The 19,355-nt window shown below is 56.9% G+C and overlaps 1 protein-coding gene across 3 annotated transcripts in view; it reads left to right on the top strand.

Annotated features, from left to right (window-relative positions):
* Togaram2 (TOG array regulator of axonemal microtubules 2) overlaps window positions 1–19,355 on the top strand; it is a 55,703-nt gene continuing 36,348 nt past the window's right edge. For 2 of the 3 annotated variants that reach the window (XM_021253662.2, XM_013070156.3), the window contains exons 1-6: window positions 1–196; window positions 10,219–10,357; window positions 11,768–11,881; window positions 13,358–13,645; window positions 14,303–14,514; window positions 15,179–15,369. In XM_021253662.2, coding sequence (XP_021109321.1) covers window positions 10,330–10,357; window positions 11,768–11,881; window positions 13,358–13,645; window positions 14,303–14,514; window positions 15,179–15,369 — 833 coding nt within the window. In that variant the 5' untranslated portion in view covers window positions 1–196; window positions 10,219–10,329. Of the gene's footprint in view, window positions 197–10,218; window positions 10,358–11,767; window positions 11,882–13,357; window positions 13,646–14,302; window positions 14,515–15,178; window positions 15,370–19,355 lie in introns of those variants that run through there. The other variant, XM_021253663.2, reaches the window with a different exon arrangement.

Below are 19,355 nucleotides of genomic sequence, written 5' to 3'. Positions count from 1 at the left end.
AGTAGGAGTGTGCCAGTCACCACTGTGGCTGCCCAGCACCTGCCGGCCAGGAGGCCGAGCGGCCAGGCAGGGGCCAGGGCAGGCCAGGTGGAGGGTCCTGTCCTCGCCCCCCGGGACCCGGCGGCAGCATTGTCTCCGGAGAGACTGAGGATCCTGGCTTCCTCTGGAGACAGGGGTTTGGCCTCTGGACAGCGAGGTGAGGGCGACACAGGAGCACAGCTGTTGGGGCGGGGGAGGGAGGGAGGGACAGAGGCCGGACCTGGAGCAGGCACAGAGGGTCCCGTGAGAGGAAAGTCATCAAGTCAAGATGGCGAGGCTGTGGGACTGGGGAGCCGCCGCCCCTCTCTGGGCTTCACCTGCCAGCTCTGAAGGAAAAACTTGGACGTGTCGCTCTCTGGGTGCTGCAAGCTGAGGAGTCAGGCTGCCCTGGGCTGCCCTCTTCCCAGGGCACGGCCTCTGGCAGTGGGCGGTGCTCTCCATTTGCGGCCCTGGGAGTGCCGAGGGGGCCCAGGCTTGGGGGTGACGTATCTGCTAAGCTGCAGGCCTTGGAGGGGCTCTCTCTGAGCCTCAGTTTCCCAGTGTGAAGTGGGGGCTCAGTAAAGCCTGCCTCAGAGCTTCTGTGCTGGCAGAGACAGGAAGGAGAGTGACGTGTGTTAGCCCACATGCAGAGAGGATCTTACTGTCCACGCTGTGATTACCCCGTGCCTTGCCACAGTGGGTTTCAGTCAGCCACCTCTCTGGGACCAGGCCACGTTGGCGGGGGACCCGGCAGGGCTGATGCTTCCTCAGGACCCTGAGGGGAGGATCGGGCTGTGGGCGGTCAGTGCCTCGGTGAGGGAGGCTGGCAGGCAGATGGGTGCCTGGCCCGGGCGGGGACACAAGGGACCCATGGTTAGTTCCATGCTGAGCCAGGAAGCCCCACATTGCTCCACCCCAGGGACTCCCAGGATTGGCTCCATTCCACCCTGGCGCCTGGCTGCAGATCTGAGGAAGGGAGAAAGGCATGGAGGGTGAGGGACAGGGAGACGTCAGGCTGTGCTCTCGAGAGGCTGCCTCCGAAGGCCACCATGCCGCCCATTGCCTCCATCCTTGCAGGCAGAGAACCAGCCGCATGAGGTTCGTGGGTGGCTAAAGGAATCATTATGAAGTGACTGTGGCCACCACCCAGGCCAAGACACAGACACCCCGGCAGATCCCAGAGCCGCCCCATGTACCCGCGCCCCATCCTTGTCCTCCTCCCTAGGCTGGCTCACTTTCCTAATCCCTCCTTGACTTTCCGTACGTTTCTCTCCATGTATGCAAGCCCAAGCACTCAGGCTCATTTTGCCTTCCGTGAACTTCACCTAAGCGGGGTCCTTGGCTGTGGTCCTTTGGGTCCGGCTTCTTGCCATGGACATCCACGGTGTCCTGGTGTGGCAGTAGCTGGTTTTTATTGCTGCGTCATGTTCCACAACAGGAGCACACCACGGCATACGGCTCCGTGTCCCTGGTGCACATCTGCACTGTTTCCAGGTTCGGGCTGCTGTGCTGTGATCACCCTCGTGCTTCCTTCCGGGGTCCCATGTGCAAGACTTTTGCAAGAGTTGGTCCCCAGGAGGGAGCAGCTGGGTGCAGGGCTGCGTGTCTTTAGTAAGTCCCAGTGTGGGGCCTGTGTGCCCCTCGCCGGCCGCTCACCATGCACCGGCATGGGCACTCTATTTCTGCTCATCATAACTTGCTCCAGGTTCCGCAGGGCAGTGACTGCACCTCATTGTTTGCATTTTCCTGGTTACAGGGAAGTTGGGCACCTGGCCCCAGCCCGCCTCCTTCCTCCTCACTTTTCCTGAGTTCTGAGCACCTCCTTTCCTCTGCCCTCTGCTCCCTCCACCCCTCGCTGTGCTCCAGCTTCTGGCCCCTGTGTTCTCTCTGCCCCCTGCTTCCCTGTCTCTCTCTCCATTCTCCATGGGAGCTCAGGAGCTCAGGGGTCTTTCTCTGTCAGTGATCTTCAGGCTGCAGACCTGGGTCCAGAGCAGCAATCCGGAGGGCTGAGATTTCCACCTCGTCTCTGTTTCAAAACCTCTGGCTCTTGGCTTTGCTCACATGTCCGCTGGGCTTCGGATTTCCCTCCATAAAACAAGGACAGAAGGAAATGGTCTTTGAAGGAAGCCAGCTTGGTGTCCCGGTGAAGCCTAGCAGGTGTCCTGGGGGGCACATGCATGGCTCTGGGTCGTACTCAGGGAGCTGACTTTCTTGTGGGCCTTTGGAAGGACAGGGTGGGGTCTGACATCCCCTGAGCTTCTTGTGGGGAGCTTTGCCATGAATCCTGTCCTGGAGCATGGCAGTCATTCTGGTGCTAGAATCACGGTCAAAACTACTTTGCCAGAAAGTTGGGAAATGATGTCTTATTTATGCCCAGTCCCTTCTGATGCCCCAGTATCGGTGGGTGTTCACAGGCCGCAGTTTGAAGCTGTGAGCCCAGCTCCTGGCAAGGTGTGGGCACCCCAGTAACCAGGCGGCTGATCTGGAGGCCTTGGTGGGAAGCTGGGGAAGCAGCTTTTCTCCCAGCCCTGTTGAGGACCTGCCAGTTGGTGGCCAGTGTGACGCCTGCAGGCCGGGTGCCCAGATGGGCAAGGTGTGGGCTCCTGCTGACCTTAGGTATGTTAGTGACTGGATGCTGTGTCACGCTGAAGCCCTAACCCCCAATGTGTTGGTCTTACGGGGGCGCTTGGGTTTAGATGAGGTCATGAGGGTGGAGCCCCATGTCAGGATGTGTGTCCCCAACAGAAGAGACCGGAGGGTTTGCTCTCTCGGCTGTGTGAAAGACACCGGGAGAAGATGGCTGTGCACAGCCAGTCCCGAAAGAGGCCTCACCAGGAATGGAACCCTCCAGGACCCTGGCCTTGGACCTCGGGTCTTCAGAACTGGGAGAAATAAATTTCTGTTGTTGAAGCCCCCCATCTGTGTGTTTTGTTATAGCAGCCTGGACAGACACGAAGGCTCTGTGGGCCCCAGGTTAACCCCTCATTGACACTGAGGGGATTAGCTGACCTCAGGCCCCTTCTAGCTTGAAGTTTAGTGACAAGAGAAGCAGGGACAGGCAGTTTTGTTCAATTAGTAACATGCATTTTCATTAATCTCTAATTTATAGTGGTATCAACATGGTATACAGAACCGGGGGCAGGTTCAGAGGGTTTTGAATTTTGGATATTTATACATAATCATGTACCGTTTGTCATTAGGGTCACAGCTTACTCGTACAACTCCTTTTATGGACTAGAAAAAGATATGTCTTTCTCAAGGTCCTTTACTTATATTCACCAGAAAGAGGCTATAATGAATGCTCGAATTTGTAACGTCTGCAGTGTGAATGGCGTTCCTGTAATTATTATGCCCTTGTGCAGTGCCCGACCTGGGCAATAAAGCATGGCAGCCATGCTTGTCATTTACTTTTATTCCTTTTAAAAAACAGTCTAAATACAATTTTTCCTCACGCATAGGCTTTCCCACATCCTTTAGCCAATAATTCTTATACCAGAATTCTGGCTGGGTGTGGGGGCTGTCAAATGCTGTGGCCCTAAACATGAAGTATGCTGCCCTCCTTGTCCTCTTCCGATCCTATCTGGTTCCCCTGTCCACCCACTCGGAGCTGCTGTTGGACGTGGACAGTCACATTCCCCTGCTGCGCTGCCTCAGACTCCATGCCGTTCACCCCACCTGTCCCCGGTGGTCAGTACCACGTTAACTGGTGCCATAGAGACTGTCCTGGCCAGGAGGGCTCTCCAGGAGTGTTTCCCAGCGAGAAGGCACTTGACCTGCTGTTCTGAGCGTCCCGCCCAGCCTGCCCGCTGCCCCCTGCTCACCCCAGGAAACTTGGAAATGAAAGCCACCTACGCCCTGTGGTGGCCCCTCCCTTGGCTGCTCAGCCTCAGCTAGGCTCCAGCAACTTCTGGCCCTGAAGACTTCCAGAAGGATCAGTTCTCCCTCCCTCCCGGGACAGCTGGACACAGTGGTGGGACGACAGGATGGATAGACAGACGGGACTCTGTGTTTTGAATATTCCCAATAGCCTTGTGAGGCCGATATTATCTCCATTTTGCAGCTAAGCAGAGAAGTTTAGTAATGTGCCTGAGGTCGCTCGCTAGTCCGTGACGGCAGTGAGTCCTCTGCTGTTGACTCCTGAGGGCAGGCTCTGAAAACCCCTGTGCTCCTCCGCCCGGGGAGGGGGCTTCCGCCCAGACCCTTCGGTTTAGTGGCTCTGTGGTTGATTCAGTTCCTGACCTCCCTGAGCCTCAGTTGTCGATCTGTTAAATGAGGACAATGACATCTCCCGTCTCACTCTACTTGGAAAGTTTAATATTTGGAAGCAGGTAGTACACGTCCTGGCACATAGCAACAAGGAGCTGAGAAATGTTCATTTCCTCCATGTAGTTGCTTTTCGGCAAGACTCTGTGATGGTGCACGTCCATTTTTAACTCGTTTACGCCACAGAACTGGATTGAGTTCTTACTATGTGCCAGGCACTGTGCTTGGTGCTTTGTGTCTCTTGCTATTCCTGTGGGCTTCTTGCTGACCTGTACTGCACTGTCTGGAGGACAGAGGGGTTGCAGGAGTATTGACCCCCTGATCTCATGGTGATGGGAAGGTGGCGTCTGCAGCCAGTGGGGGCAGCTCCAGAGTTGGGGACCCTGCGGTGGCATGCTTTTTCTGGGCACTGTCTTCCTTCTGGCCCACAAGCCTCGCACAGCAGGAGCCAGGGGCCCGAGGGAGTGGGGGGCCTGGGATGTCCCCAGATGAGAGCCATGGGGCTACAAGACTAATGGTGGGTGTGGGCATCAAGTCCCCGGTAGACCAGATGGCTCTGGGACCCAACTCTGGAAGTGGAAGACTTTACCAGAGAGACGAAGGTCAGGGTAGAAATTAGCCCTGACCCAGCTACCAAAGATGGAGGCATCTGGGGGACTGAGTAGAATTGCTTGCTTTTTCAGCTGTCAGAAGCCAGCCAGCCTCTGTGGCTGCTCCCGAACCTCTGTGCTTCAGAGTCCCCCGCTCAGGCCTGGCAGGCTGGACAGTGGTCCCTCCAGCCACCCAAAGTGTCAAGGCTTCTCTCCTGGCAGTTTCCCACTTCCTGTCCTCTCCCTCCTGCCTGGCCCTCTTCTCTCTGCAGTCAGCCCTGGAACTCTGCTCCACTGGGACCCTCCTTTTCTCTTGGTTCCCTCTCCCCCTCCTATAAATATGCACTAGTACTTCCTTCAAGAAAGCAGAGACCAAACAACCAACAAGCAAGCAACACAGCTCCATCTGCCCTTCATTCCTTTTTCCTGTCCATATCATCCACATTTCCAAGGAGTTGTCATACTTCTTGACCTCCCACCTGCTCCTTGGCCACACAACTTTCAGCCCTCATATGCACGGCAGTCAGTTCCCAACGGGTCACATCCAGTTGGCTTCCCTACTTCCGCCTCCTTGGTGAGCTGACACTTCCAGCTCCTCTTCTCCCCTGGCTTCCCTGCCTCTCCTGGCTGTGTCCCTTGTGGCCTCCCTTCACTTGTCTCTGCCCAGTGCTGCTGTTCCCGGCTGCTGCCTGGTGCTCAGTGCTCTCCAGTGGCCAAGTCTTCTCGGGGGCAGCATCTACTCTGTGGTTCCCATCACTATCTGTATGGAGATTTCCAAACCTGCTGTCTAGCTCAGTCCTCCCTGTCTGGCCTCAGACCAGCTGCATTCTGGATGGTTCCACCTGGGTCACCCAGGGGAGTCACAAACCATCGCAGGGGCCCCTGTCTCTCCTTGCCTGGTACCTCCCGTGGTCACCCTAGACTCTAGCTCCTGACACCAGAACCTTGGATGGAGTGTAGACCCCTGCAAACTGGCCTCCTCCACGCAGCCCCTTTGCTCTGTTGCCTTGCCTCCCAGATGTTGCTCTGACAGACCCTCCCTCTGTTTCAACCACCATGGTCTTAATCTGATCCCAGCCCCTTCTCCAGGACTATCTCCACAGCCTCCTGCCCCAGCCACCCAAGTCTGTCCTCCATTTGCCACCATTGTGGCTCGGTCCATGGGATGATACCAAAGCCACTGTGTGTGGACTCCTTGCCGGGGGCTGGACACAGCGTTGTGCTCTTGTCCCATGGTGTTGAACATAATATCGCAGCGAGGTAGGCATTAGCTCTATTTGTGCAGATGAGCAAACTAGGGCTCACAGGGGTTCAGTGATGCGTCTCCAGGCGCCTCACTCAGGAGCTGGGTTTCAGGATCCCCTTCATATCCTGGTACCTTCCACGTGGTGGATCCATGCGCGGACTGCAGACTTCAATGGCAGCTGGAGCTGCCAGGAGGCCACCCGAGGACATCTAGGTTTCCCCCTCGGTCCATGGAGGCAGAGGTGGGTGAGGATGCACCTGTGTGGAAGATGAGGGAGGGTGGGCAGCTGCTCCTTACCCTCAGGGAGAGGACACAGCACACAGGAAATGTGTCCATTCATCTAGATCCTGCCTACAACTTGTGGCGAATCTTGGTTCAGGTGTTTATTTTCTGTGACTTTACCAGCGGCCAGGCTAAGGGTCTGTAAGTGCCGGTCAGCTCTAAGGCAGAGAGTGTGCGGGTGAGAGTACGTGGAGGCCATTTCTCCCCAGGGAAGGAAGAGGAAGATTCAGGCCTGACATCATTGAGCAACTACTATACACCAGCAAGGGCATCTATTATTTCTATCACTCATTCAATCCTAACAAAAGCCTCTGTTAGGGTTTCTTTTTCCCAGATGAAGACACTGAAACTCCGAACACCTGAATAACTTTCTCAGGTTACTCCAAGAGGGCCAAGGCAGGATTCCAACCCTGCCATATCTGATCCCAGGGGCCATGCTTTAGGGCTCAAGTTGGCCAGTCAGTGGTGCCTGTGCTTTGGGCTGGAAGGGGCTGGATGGGAGCCTCTCCATACAGTGCTTCAGTGGTGACATGTTTTGGGACTGGACGCTCTGCCACCTTCCCGCTCAGCCTGGGTCCCCTCCTTCCTTTCTCTATGGCCGGGGCCCGAGTATATGGTTCCCTCCGAAGTGACTGAGTTGTTGAGAAATCTGGCTACTGTGGTCCAAGCCCCTAAGGGGTCTTTTCATGGAGATGTGGGTAGCACCATGACGCAGCAGCAGAAGCCAGGAGTGCAGCTGCCCTGGGAGGGTGACAGGGGCTCTGCACGTGGGGACAGAGGCCCTGCCCTGCTCTCCTGCCTGCCCTTTCCGTCCCCTCTTCTGGGAGACCCCCGACCCCATGCCCTTCCTGTGCTTTCCTGTCTGCACTGTTCGCTTGGTGATGATTCTCTGCCATCTGTGCCGGGCCGACCTTCCCGCAGTGCTGGTGCTCAAGCCCTGGGCCCACATGTGCTAGGCAAGCCCTCTGCCACCGAGCTGCACACCTAGCCCTTTGTTTTATATTTTTTTTGAGACAAGGTCTTGCTAAGTTGCCCAGGCTGTCCTCCAATTTTGCAATCCTCCTGCCTCAGCCTCTTGAGTAGCTGGGATTACAGGTGTGCACCACCGTGCAGGGCTTGGGGGCTGACTTTTCTTGGAGGCCAGACTTAGCTTTGTTTCCTTTCTGCTTGAAAGCTGAGAAACTGAGTCCAATGGTGGAGGAGTTGGCAGTGCGAGGCCTGGAGGATGAGGGCGAATGTGGGTCACCAGGATCTGCAGGCTTGCGTAGCTCTCTGGGCCAGGGACAGTGACATCTTGGTGCCTGGAGCAAGGCAAGGCACAAGTGGGGCCTCAATGAACTAACTGTGCCTTGGGGAGGGTGTCTCGGGGGTCCACACTAAACCCCCAAACCCTGCGCACAGTCCTGATTCTGCCTTTTACATGGCACATGGATCTTGAGTGGCACCAGGCCCTGGTCTGAGCGCTTTTCTGGGGCAGTGCCACTCCCGGCCCTCCCACAGGATGTACTTGCTTGTCCAGAAGCAGCCTTGGCCAACTCCTCCTCGGCCAGTTCCTAGAACGTCCTGTTCTGTAGACCCCCGAGGGCAGCAATGGCGAACCTTTCAGAGCTCTCAGTGATACAAACAAACAGCCCGCTGCACCATTCGTGCCATAGGTTCGCCACCACTGCCCTAAGGCCTGAGGGGCAGAGTTGCACTAGCAGGGACTCAGAGGGCTCTGCTTATGAGGTGCTTTGCAAACACTGGAGTGGGTCCAGGCTCCCTTCTGCCCTGATGGTGTCCCCAAGGCCCTAGGGAACTGGGGCTGCCTTAGCTTGCTGATGCGCTGTCTCGGAGAAAGTTGCGGGTGGCGGAAGCTTGTTCAGAAGGCCCATCGTAGCGTTGCAGCGCTGATGGCTGTGGAATCCTACACATCGCATCTGTAGGCAACTCTAAACTGTTCCTTCAGTCTCCTAGAGAGGGGGTACTGAGCCACACTCCAGCTCTAAATATTGCTTTTCGCTACAGGGGATCAAACTCAGGACCTCAGGCTTGCCAGGCAGGCCCTGTGCTGCTGAGCTACATCCCCTAAATATTGCTTTTCTACCTATAATTTTTCACATAAATTTTCATAGGATGTGTACGCTCTGGTCAGAGCTATGGGTGGCAGGTGAGACCTGTACCTCTCACTTTCCCCAAGGCCCTGGACTCCAGCTTATTGGCTTTAATTCACTGTGGAACGTTTCTACTGGGCCTGGCTCACCCCATGAGCCTCTTGCCCAGCTGGTTGGGCTGGGCGTTGGTTCCTGTGGAGTAGAATCTTCTGCCACCTTGCTTGGGAGCAGCACTGGGTCTCACAGATTTTCACAGCTGCTTTTGCTGCTGTGGCCAAAGCCTTTTTTCCCAGTAGTCACCGGACAGCAGGTTACCTGGGGACAATTCTCTTCAGTCAGATAACCCAAGTGGCTTGAGGTGCTAAGTGGGGAGCCTGGGCCAGGACTGGGCTGAGTGCAACCTGTTTGGCTGGAGGGTTGCTAGGTGCTGCTCTGTCTTCTGAGGCCAGGTGGGGCCGGGTCAGGCTGGCTTTCAAGGCAAAGACAGGTTTCTCAGTTCCTGAGTTGGAATTTGGTGCTCAACAAGAGGGAATTGATACAGTATTCTGACCTGTCCCCAGATGGTAGCTCAAGGCAGCTGCTTTCTGCATAGAAATTAGGAGATATGGCCTGGCTTCACCCTAATTTTACCATTGATCATCCCTGGCTGTCCACCTCCCATTTCGTCACCCTTATTTCAACAAAGAATTCATAAAATTGTGTGAAGTCGCAGAGACCTATGTCACAGGAAAATGGAGTCATGTCAAGGGCAAGAGCTCATGGCTGACCCTGAAGGCCTAAGAGAAGGTGGGAAGAGGCCTGGAGTGGTCAAGTCTGGGCAGCAGTACCAGAGATGCCTGAGAGGGCCAAAAGTGTGACTTGTTCAACAAGGTAAGAGGGCCAAGAACATGAGGATAGAGACAGACACAACCCAAAAGAAACCTGGAGAGCCAGTGTGTTACTCAGCTTTTGTTCCTGTGACAAAAGACCTGAAAAGACAACTTACAGGACGAAAACATGTTTTGGCTCACAGTTTCAGAGGGTTCAGTCCATGGTGAGCCGACTCTGTGTTCTTCAGCCTGAGATGAGACAGAACCTCATGGTGGAAGGATGTGGTGGAGGAGAGCTGCTCACTTCCTGGCAGGCAGGAAACAGAAAGAAAGAGAAAGAGAAGGGGCTGAGAAGGAAACAAAACCTTCAAAGGCACACTCCCCAGTGACCCACTTTCTCCTGGGTACCACCACCCGAGAGCCACTCAGCTCTGAACTCATCGATGGATCCGATTAGCCCACTGATCCAATTACCTCTCTAGGCCTCACCTGCACTGGGGACCAAGGCTTCAGTGCATAAATCTTTGGGGGACACTTCACATTTAAACCGTAACAGCTGGTTTCTGGGGATTCCCTGCCAAACACTCAAGTGATGAGCATAGAAGCTCATCATTCGCCATGAGCTTGCAGAGCAGCTGGTGGAGTGAAGGGCTTTTGAAGAAAACAGGAACTGGTAAAAAAGTGTTCAGAGTCCCACCTTCCCCGAGACCCCTAAAGGTGTCCATCTCCAAGTGACAAGGGATGGCAGGCTGGTGGGTTTCGCTGGCACTCTTCATCACGAAAGGTTAAGTGGCTAAGAGTGTCAAGACAGAGGTCCTTGGGCCCCGAGGCAGATTCCTCACTGCAGCACTGTGCTAGCTCCTGTGGGCTTTCCGAGTGGTGCTGGTTAACGTGTTTGTTGCTCATCTGTACCCCAGGTCCCTGGATGTCACAGGTCAGAACTCTCTGGACCTCCAAGGCCCTCGCTCAGGGCCCAGGCATCGCAGCTTCTTCCAGACAGGCTGGTGGGCGCCTTCTCTCTCCAGGGCATGGGCACCCGTGACGATGTCCCCCCAGGTAAGGGGCACTAGGGGGCCTGCTCCCTCCAACTTGACAGTGAGCCTCCTGTGGGTTCTCTGTCTGGGAGATGAGGCCCCGTGGCTGTGTCTTTTCATACCGCCCAGCTCTCGCCACCTGGACCCTGGGCCTCCTGCTTGGCAGGCTGTCTGGGCGGCTCTGGCACACGGGGCTCAGACTGTCCTGGGACTCACCCCAGCTTTGTGCTGAGTCTGAGGCAGAGTGGGCTGGCTCCTCAGGGCTGATGCTGCCCTGCAGCCGGGCAGGGGGTATGGGCTGGGCCTTTGGCAAAGGTAGATGAGCTATTTCCTTAGCTGCCTGGGTGGGGAGCAAGAACTCAATGCAGGGGATGGGGGGCCTGGTGCTGGTTCTGCCCTTGGGGAACCACCTCTGAGCCTCAGTTTCCTCTGAAAGCGAGGGGATTGGCCTTGCCCCAGGTAGACTGGATGCTTGTGAGGTCGGAGTTGTTTAACCCTGAAGGACCCAGGAAGGGGATCAGCTGAGCTTAGCAAGGAAAACAGAGAAGTAGGACAGTCAGAGCAGGGCAGCCTGGGGACAGGGCCGCATGCTCAGACAGATGCCCTGGGCTCTGACACAATGCTAGGAAAGTGGCTGACCACATCAGGCCTCCCCAGCATTACGCCTTCCTGGAGAAGTGACAGATGCTGAAGGCTCAAGGAAAATCTACAACTCTAGGACAGAATGAGGATGCTGTTTGAACCCGGCGTTGTTCAGCTGCTTTGCTTTATGCATGTAGGGACCGAGACTCCGGTTAGCTGATTTCCTCGAGGCCTCAGAGTGACAGAGGTGTGGTGCGTGCAGGGATGCAGGGCGTAGAGGGTCCCTAAAGGAGTGAGGCCTCGGCTGAGCCGAGACGCGCTGTTTCCCGGCCCTTGGAGGCTTCCCCCTTGGTCTCAGCCCAGGCACCCCTCCCCGGGGAACCCGTCACCTCCCCTGTCCCTGGCCAGGGCTCCCCGACCCCACTGCCATTGCTCACTCATCGCTGCCTCCTCCGCCGGCCTGTGAGTCTGCGTGAGGGCTGAGTCCGCTTTGCCCAGCCTGTATGTCAGCCACGGAGGCCCAGAGCCCCTGCCCAGCGCAGGCGGTAATGGATGCCTGGAGGGGACAAAGTGGGCCGTCAGAGGAGCCTGGGGATGGTGGAGGGGAGACAGGAGATCTGCAGGAAATGCTGCTGAGGAACCTGGGGCATGGCCAGGTCATGGGATGCTCTGCAATCAGGACATCAGGTCCTGATAGGGTGTTCTCTGAAGCAGGGCATGTGGGGTCCAGTGGAGATGCCAGGCACCGCTGGGCCAGGCCCTTGGTGCTCCGGGGTGGATGGTGTTCTCCACTGTGCCCTGTCCAGGCCTTAGGGGACTCCAAAGTGCAGTTCTCCTTGTCTGTCCCCAGCCGAGGGTCTGGCTCCGGTGGCCGTGTACTGTGGGAGTGTCCCTAGGACCAGTGCTGGGCCCTGCGCACCCCTGCCTGGAAGCATCAGCTCCTCTGTGCCAGCTAACAGCCCAGGTGAGATGTGCAGTCCTGGCCCAGTGGCTCGGCCACGCGAAGTGGCCTTTGAGGCCTCTGGCAGTGGTTGGGAGGCTCCTCCTGGCAGCTGCCCAGTCAGGGACACTGACCACAGGACGGAGCATGGGCCTCAGCCCCGTGGGGGAAATGAAGGGGTTGGGACGGATGCCCAGGGTGTTGTCACGCTACAGTGGGGGTTCTTCTTTGTTCTGTTTTGAGATGGGGTCTCGCTGTGTTACCCAGGCTGGCCTGGAACTCCTGCGCTCAAAGATTCTCCTGCTTCAGTGTGTGGGTGTTGATTTATTGTGGGCCCTGCTGCAAATGGCCTTTGGTTTTTCCACAGGTCCTTTCAGCTCTGTACTTCAGGGGATGAGGTTGCCCAGGGGGAGACACCAGGAATAGGGGGCTGGCTGTCCTGGGAACCTGGGGGAACCCCATTACCCCAGGAAGACAAGGCCCGGTGGAGGTCTCTGTGGGGTCTGCAACTCAGGGCCTGGGAGGGCACCAGGCACTGGGCGGCAGGAGATGGGCACTGCTAGTGTGACAGCCCTGCTGTGATGCTTTTCTTGACTCCACCCTCCCTCGCTTTGCCACCACCTCTGCTGCAGCTTCCAGCTGCAGACTGTCCTTTCGACAGCGCTTCGTCCTTACTTGGGTGGGGAGGGTTCTGGTTCTGGTTCCAGCTCCCTCACAGGCCTGTGGCTGGCCCGGAGTCCGGCTCTCCTTGTGCTGTGAGGCAGCTGCAGTCCAGTATCTGCAGCTCAGGCCCAGGGGTCTCAGGGCTCCCAGGGGCCACCAGGAAGGGCTGCAGGGTGCTGCAAGCTCCCCACCTGTGCCTTCCCCTGCTGCTCCGCAGTCTGCGGCTCCTCTGAGGTTGGACTGGTACCCGCCAGTCTTTCCCACCAGCCCCTCCTCTCTAAGCGTGATGAGCATGTGGCTTTTGTCACCCATGGGCATCTCGTGTTTGCCTCTCACTGCACCTCTTACTGTTGGGGAGACGGAAAGTCTCTCACTGACTGAGACTCACTTCTGTTCCTCCACCACCAGTGCTTGGCACCTCGGCACTGGCTGGATGAGTAACTGGGTGAACTCGTGTCTGTCTGCCTGTGGGCACGACTTGTTGCCAGCCACTAACTGCTGGGTCTGTGGTTGGGGCGCATCAGTGCGTGAGGGACCCGCATGAGTTTCCCGGAGGCAGGAGGCTGTGGTCTGGGCAGATGGGCCCTCCTTCCCGGGGGTTTATGGCCTCTCGTCTGCACTGTGATAGCACCACGTACCGATTCCCCTTCTGTTCCCCGCGAGCCCTGTGACACGGGTCTGGCTCAGGCGAGGTGCCTCATAGACACTGCGGGATGTATAAATTGGCCCCAGGAAGGACAGGGGCTCTGAGTGACCATGCCCAGTAAGCAATACCAATGAGTTTGCCAGCACCCTGCGCCCTATGTGCCGGGCGACTCATATCTCTGTCCCCCTCAGCCTCCGACCAGCCTGTGCCAAGTGTCCTGCGGGGCCACGAGAAGCCAGCACAGCTCTCGAGTGGATGTGGGGACTCAGGCAGCATCATAGTGGGTGCCCCTCTGAAGGGCTGGCAGGCCAGGAATGGGCACCCCAGGGACCTTGGAGCTCTGTCTTTGGGACTTCTCCCCCGGGTGTCTGTCAGCTTGCTGGAGTCAGAGGCCAACAGCGCGGCCAGAGACACCACCCAGATCAAGGACAAACTCAAGAAGAGGAGGCTCTCGGAGGGCATGGCAGCATCTTTGCGAGGTGAGCCCTGGTCCCTGCCAGCTGCCCTCCCTCCACCCCAAGGTCAGGGCCCTTGGCCCCTGGGTTGTGAGGGTCAGCAGGTGTCGCAGTGCCTGGCTGGCGCTGGTCACTGTGTACCTGCCCTGGGGGTGCTGCAGGATGGGATGGAGGGGCACTGGAGGGGCCCGCTGGGTGCATAAAGGATTAGCCTAAGGCCGGAGCGTGGTGATCTGCCTTTCAGGCTGTTAGAAGTGTCCAGGCAGCTGCACTGCATTAACTACAAAGGGAGGGGAACAGAAGGAATTGCTTGACACCCGTCCTAGGCCAGGCGCTGGCCTGGTATTTTATAAGGGGGGGTCAGCGAGTCCTTGTGAATAGCCCATTTCACCAGTGGCATCAGGGACACAGTGACTTGCCCAAAGTCACACGAGCTTCTTTCTGGGGCCGAACTTGCTGTCCTCAGTCCTAACTGAGAACTGGTTTGGTTCCCCTTCCTTCCCACACTGCCCCTGAATTGTAAATGGGTGGCTGTGATGGAACAAGGACACTCAGCCCCATTGGTCTCTGCTGGGGGTGGGGTCGGGGCAGGCCTGCCCTCCCCAGAACATCACGCTCACTCGGTGTGGCCAAGCCACTCTGCATTCCCTCAGGCTAACTCATCCCTTCTCCCCGGTGCAGCCTCTCTGGATCCCGGGGGAGGCCCCCGCGGAGCCCCTCTGCGGAGCACCGTGCCCCGCACCACTTCCCAGAGGCTGCTGAGGGTGCCCAGGCCGATGCCCCCCATCCAGAGCATCCCTACCACCCCTGAGGCCAGTGGAGCCAAGGAGAAGGGCCTGGACCCCCCCGGGAGCGGGCAGGGGGCCCAGGAGCTGAGAGCTGGTGCTCAGGAGGTAAGGTGGTTCCACGGTCTTGCCCGCAGCTGTCCTCTGTCTTTCCATCCTCTACAAACCCCTGCTTGCACTCTGAGCATCGCTGCAGGTGTCCTGCATGCCCCTCTCAGGATGACAGTGACGTTGGAAGAGGCCTCATTTCATTGCCCCCCCCCCCGCCCCCCGCCCAGCATCGGAAGCCCGCATGACCCCTGTCCTAGAGTCTGCAGTCCCCGGGGCTTCTTCTGTCTTAACATGCTAAGATCCTCCTCTCTTCTGGCCCTCTCCTTTTAATTCAGGGAGGGTGGCAGAGGGGAAGAAAGCTACGCTGAGGCAGGCGGAGTTTGGGCTCTGCCCTCAGGGCGGTGCGGGGTGGCCCTCCTTGGGTTTGAGTTTGCCCATCTATTAAAAAGTAGAGGTTTGGACCAGATGTTTCTGAGAGTCCTTCCGGCTCTGATGTTCTAGGCTGTTTCTGAAACGAGAAGAACAAAAAGCCCAAATAGTAATAATAACAAGAAAGCTTGCCAGGCTTCTCAGCTGGAGTGGTATGGAGACAGTGAGCTTTCTGGGGGTCCCTGTGTGGCTAAAAGGGACCCCCTCACACTTGGCCCCAGCCTGTGTGAGGGGCTCGGAGCTGAGCATCCAGAGTAGGGGGCTTCCATGGACCAGACCCCTCCACTCCCAGGTGCAGATCTCCCCACAATACCTGCACTGCAATGATGAGAAGATGCAGAAGAGCCTGGGAGGCATCGTGATCCCCCCGATTCCGAAGGCAGGGGTGTCCGTGGGGACCTCTCCCCGCAGGCCTGGCCCCCTTCCCAGTCCCTCGGCTCCAGGCCAGGACATCCTCACAGGAACAAGGCCCCTCCACACACGGTAAGAGCCCCAGCCAAGCCTTGCAGTGCTCTCTCCCTCCACCCCCAGGGCCCACCGGGGCTCCTCACGGCCAACCCTCCGTGCCTTGCGGGGGCTCAGCTCTGGGGTCACAGCAAGTGGGAGGCAGAGGGGGAGGCCACGGCACTGTTGCTGGGGAGTCTCTGGTCGTGGGCTCCAGCAGGCTGGGTGTGACGTTACAGCGTCTTTCCTTCATGTCTGGTCGCTGTGATGATAATGAAACACAAATTATTTTGGAGTACAACTGAATGCATGGGAGCTCTCTGTTGTTATGTAATTTCTTAATTGTTGGATACTAAAAGCATAACAGTTATTGTGTTGGACTTTGGGCTTAAGGTGTCTTCACACCCTGAAAGGCAGGGATTCAGTGGGGTAAGGGATCCTCTCGCTGCAATGAGTCTGGTTTATGGCTCGTCAGCAGGGTAGACAGCATGCCCTAGGCAGGCAACACATCCCTGTGGTCAATGTAAACCGACACCAGAGCAAGTGGGTGTGCGAGTACATGTGTGTCTGTGAGCGTGTGCCTGTGCGCAGTATACGTGTGCGCTGAGAAATGCCTGCGTGAGCGTGTCTGTGCGTGCCCTGTCGATGTGGATACTGCACGTGTCTGAGTGCAGGCGTGTGTGCGCGTGTGAGTGTGAGTGTGTGCACACAGCCCATGGGCGTGCCTCCCCAGTCACAACTGAGTTCCTGCTGTGACTTCCCGCTCCCCCACTTTTTCAGCCTGGTGTTCTGAATTCTCCCTCACTCACCTCCTGTCTGTCTTCTCTTCTGTCCGTACTCCTGTTCCTCCATTTCTGCAGTCCTGGTGGGGTGTGGTCCCCTGTCCACTGCCTGCTCCCAGAAGTGAGTTCTCCACTTGATTCACCATCAGCCTCCTCAGGCTGTGGCCTGCTCCATTGCCCACCCCCCATCGGACATGTCCTTCCCTGCTCAGACGTTTGCCTCTTCCTCGCTCTGCACAGTACTATCAGTGGTAGCAATGACTCTTTGGTTTTTTCTCTCACCTCATTACTCTTGACTTTCTTTTGACTCTTTGGATCATTGATGGCCCTGGAACTTTGCTCCTTCCTTGCCTTCCTGATGTTGTACTAGCTCTTCGTCTTCCAGAGGGTCTCCTGCATGTCCCCTTTCACCCATTGTTGAGCCTGGCTATTCCTGCACTGCGTTCCAGGGCCTGCCTTATTTTCTCCTGAGGCTCTCATCAGTGCGTGTGGCCTCCAGGGTCACACGGTCTGGGTGGCTTTGTGTCTCCTGCCCTGGCCCTGACATCTTTCCAGAGGTCTCCCCCGAGGAGCTGGGTATTTCCAGTTCCCGTTCCTCATGACTGATACAAATGAGCATGGGGGGGGGGTGCGAAGTGTGATGGCCAGAGGGGCCCAGGACCAGCCCCTCCCGGGCCCTCTGGATTCCACCAAGGTGCGGGCTTGCGTCTTGGTCTCCAGCTCTCAGCAGCTCTGGGACTCTTCCTCCCGGTGCTTTCTGTTGCGGACTGCCATGTCCCCTCAAGTCTTTCCTGCAACAGCGACAACAAAGGGAAGCTCCACCTGGACTTGCCCACGGGCCTTTCCTCTCACCTGCTGGCTCCTTCTTACTCCCCAACCACTCCCAATCTGCCCTCTGCACCCTTTGCTCCCTGTTCCCACCTCCACCCCCATACAGCTCTCTTACCTGCCTTTATGGACCTCTGCTGCCTTTAAGATGGTTTTCCTTGGTCGGGACTTCGGGGAGTGCTCTCTCCTCCAGCTTTTCCTCCTGTGCTGCACTGTGGAGCTTCACCCCTCTGTGCCTGTGCTGTCTGCAGAATGGGAGCCTTGTGTCCCCAGATGGCGCTGCCCTTTCCCATTTCTGCTGCCCCACACCTCTCTTCTACTCCCTGCTGCACCCACGCCACCTCTACCGTTCCATGTCCATCTCCTTTCATTATTTTATTTAAATATCAAGCATTTGCTATGTAAATATATTTTGTGTTTTTCATATTTGCATATTTTGTCTCATTTAAACCTCATTCTGTTCTTTAACTTGGAGCATGGTGGCGCAGGGACCCCATCTCAAAAGTTTCTGCGGCTCTCATGATGCCTTTGTCCCTGGCATGGATTCTTCTTCTTTTTTTTGGTACCAGGGTTCGAACTCAGGTCCTTGCGCTTGCGAGGCATGCGGCAGAACCCCTGAGCTAAATCCCTGGCCCTGGAATATTATTATTTTTTGTTTTGCTTTTTGCTATTTGAGACAGGCTGTTGCTATGTAGTTCAGGCTGGCCTCAAACTCACAGTAATCCTCCTGTTTCAGCCTCTCATGTTCTGGGATAACAGGTGTGCCCCATCATACACTGGCCTCTGGCATGGATTAGTTACATAATAAATATCTGCCCCATGCTGTTGGGTTGGCACTGGGATTTCTTGTCATGAGCTCTGTGAGTCTCTCCAGCAAATGGATGGGAAGGAGACTCCACTTCCACTTCATTCATTCACCCATCCACCCTTTTACTGTGTGGGCCATTAAGCACTGACTCAGAACCAAAGATGAGTGGGATGGAGTAAGTGCACTTCAGAGAGAGATTCATTGAGTGCAAGTCCAGAGAGGTGGGAGTGAAGCTGCCTCTCCTATTGGGAAGCCCAGCAGGAAATGATTCTGAGTCCTGCTGGGAAGACTTCTTGGGGGAATTTTGAAGGTTGAGGGAGAGTTTGTGAGATGGAGGAGGGAGACCCAAGGAGGCGAGACTGAGGTGCCTAGGGTGCTGCAGGGTGTGAACGAGGGGTGTGCCCCTGCACTTGTGAGACAGGCTTTGCGTGAGCAGGGCTGAAGGGCCCCACGTGTTCAGCTGGTGGGCATGAGCTCTGTCCCAGAGGGCTGAGGTGTGTGGAGGGGATGTAAACTGCTTTCAAAAGGCCATTCTGGTCACCACAGAGTGGTGTGGCAGTGCATGCTGGGATGGGGCTGTGGCCGGAACTGGGGGGAGAAGCCACAGGCGCCTGAAGAGGGCAGCGCATGGCTGGGTCTGCAGGTGCAAGGGCAGGCAAGGGAGGGAGGGTGGGCGGCCTGAGTGTGGGTCGGAGAGAGGAGCAAAGCCCTGCATCGGACGGGTGCTGGGATCCCACAGGGAGGCAGGGAAGGGGAGGAGACTGCAGCTGGGCCCAGTGGGGAGGCTGCCCTTGGGGGGGCTCAGCTCATGGCGGCCTGGGACCTGCCTCACCATGGTGTGTGGCCTAGGCTCGGTGGGGAGGGGAAGAGCAGCATGGCAGAAGGGAGAAGGAGGCAGGACACTGCGTGTTGAGGAACCTTGATGGGCAGGGTCTATCTTGGCTTCAGTCCTTCTGCTATGGGGTCTCTAGGAAGGAGAAGGTGAAAGAAGCAGAGCCAGGTCCTCTGAGACCAAATCCCTCCCTCAGAATGGGAGGAAAAGCAGCCTTACCCTGACAGCCCCAGCGGGTCCTGAAGCCTACGAACTTGCCTGATGAGTAGGGAAATCCTATTGGGTACCACCCAGCTGGCTGCCCTGGGACTCTAACCTCCATGAGAGCAAGCATCGCGGTCTGTCATCTGGATGCTCGATTGCCAGTGTCTGAACAGTGTTTGGCACATAGTAGCAGTTCAGCAATCATCTGGCGCATAGTAGCTCTTCAGTAAACATCTACTGAATGAGTAAGTGGTGCTTTCCCTTTAAAACATGACAAGCAAAACTAGTGTCAGGAATGTTCCCACCTTCCCTTCCTGTGGCTGATCAAGTTTGAATTCCTAGTATGAGCAAACAATGGCGATTTTGTCCCAGCAGAAGGCCCAATCCCTTCTGATTCCCGTGAAGGTGAAGGAAGGCAGAGGGAGGAGGCATATTCAGGGCCACTGAGCTCTCCTGGGTAGGGTGTTTACAGGACTCGAGCTCTGAGCACGGGGACAATTTACCCTCCTCCGTGCAGCTGCTGCCCTGCTGCCTGTGGCCCAGGAAGCCCCTGGCAGCCCCCAGTCACCTC

This window comes from Heterocephalus glaber, unplaced genomic scaffold, assembly GCF_053883595.1.
Source record: "Heterocephalus glaber isolate CG9 unplaced genomic scaffold, H.glaber_assembly_v1.0 deba00001457, whole genome shotgun sequence".
In the NCBI taxonomy this organism is placed as follows: domain Eukaryota; kingdom Metazoa; phylum Chordata; class Mammalia; order Rodentia; family Bathyergidae; genus Heterocephalus; species Heterocephalus glaber.
The sequence above is the reverse complement of the archived record's forward strand: the minus strand, read 5'-3'. Positions and strand labels throughout refer to the sequence as shown.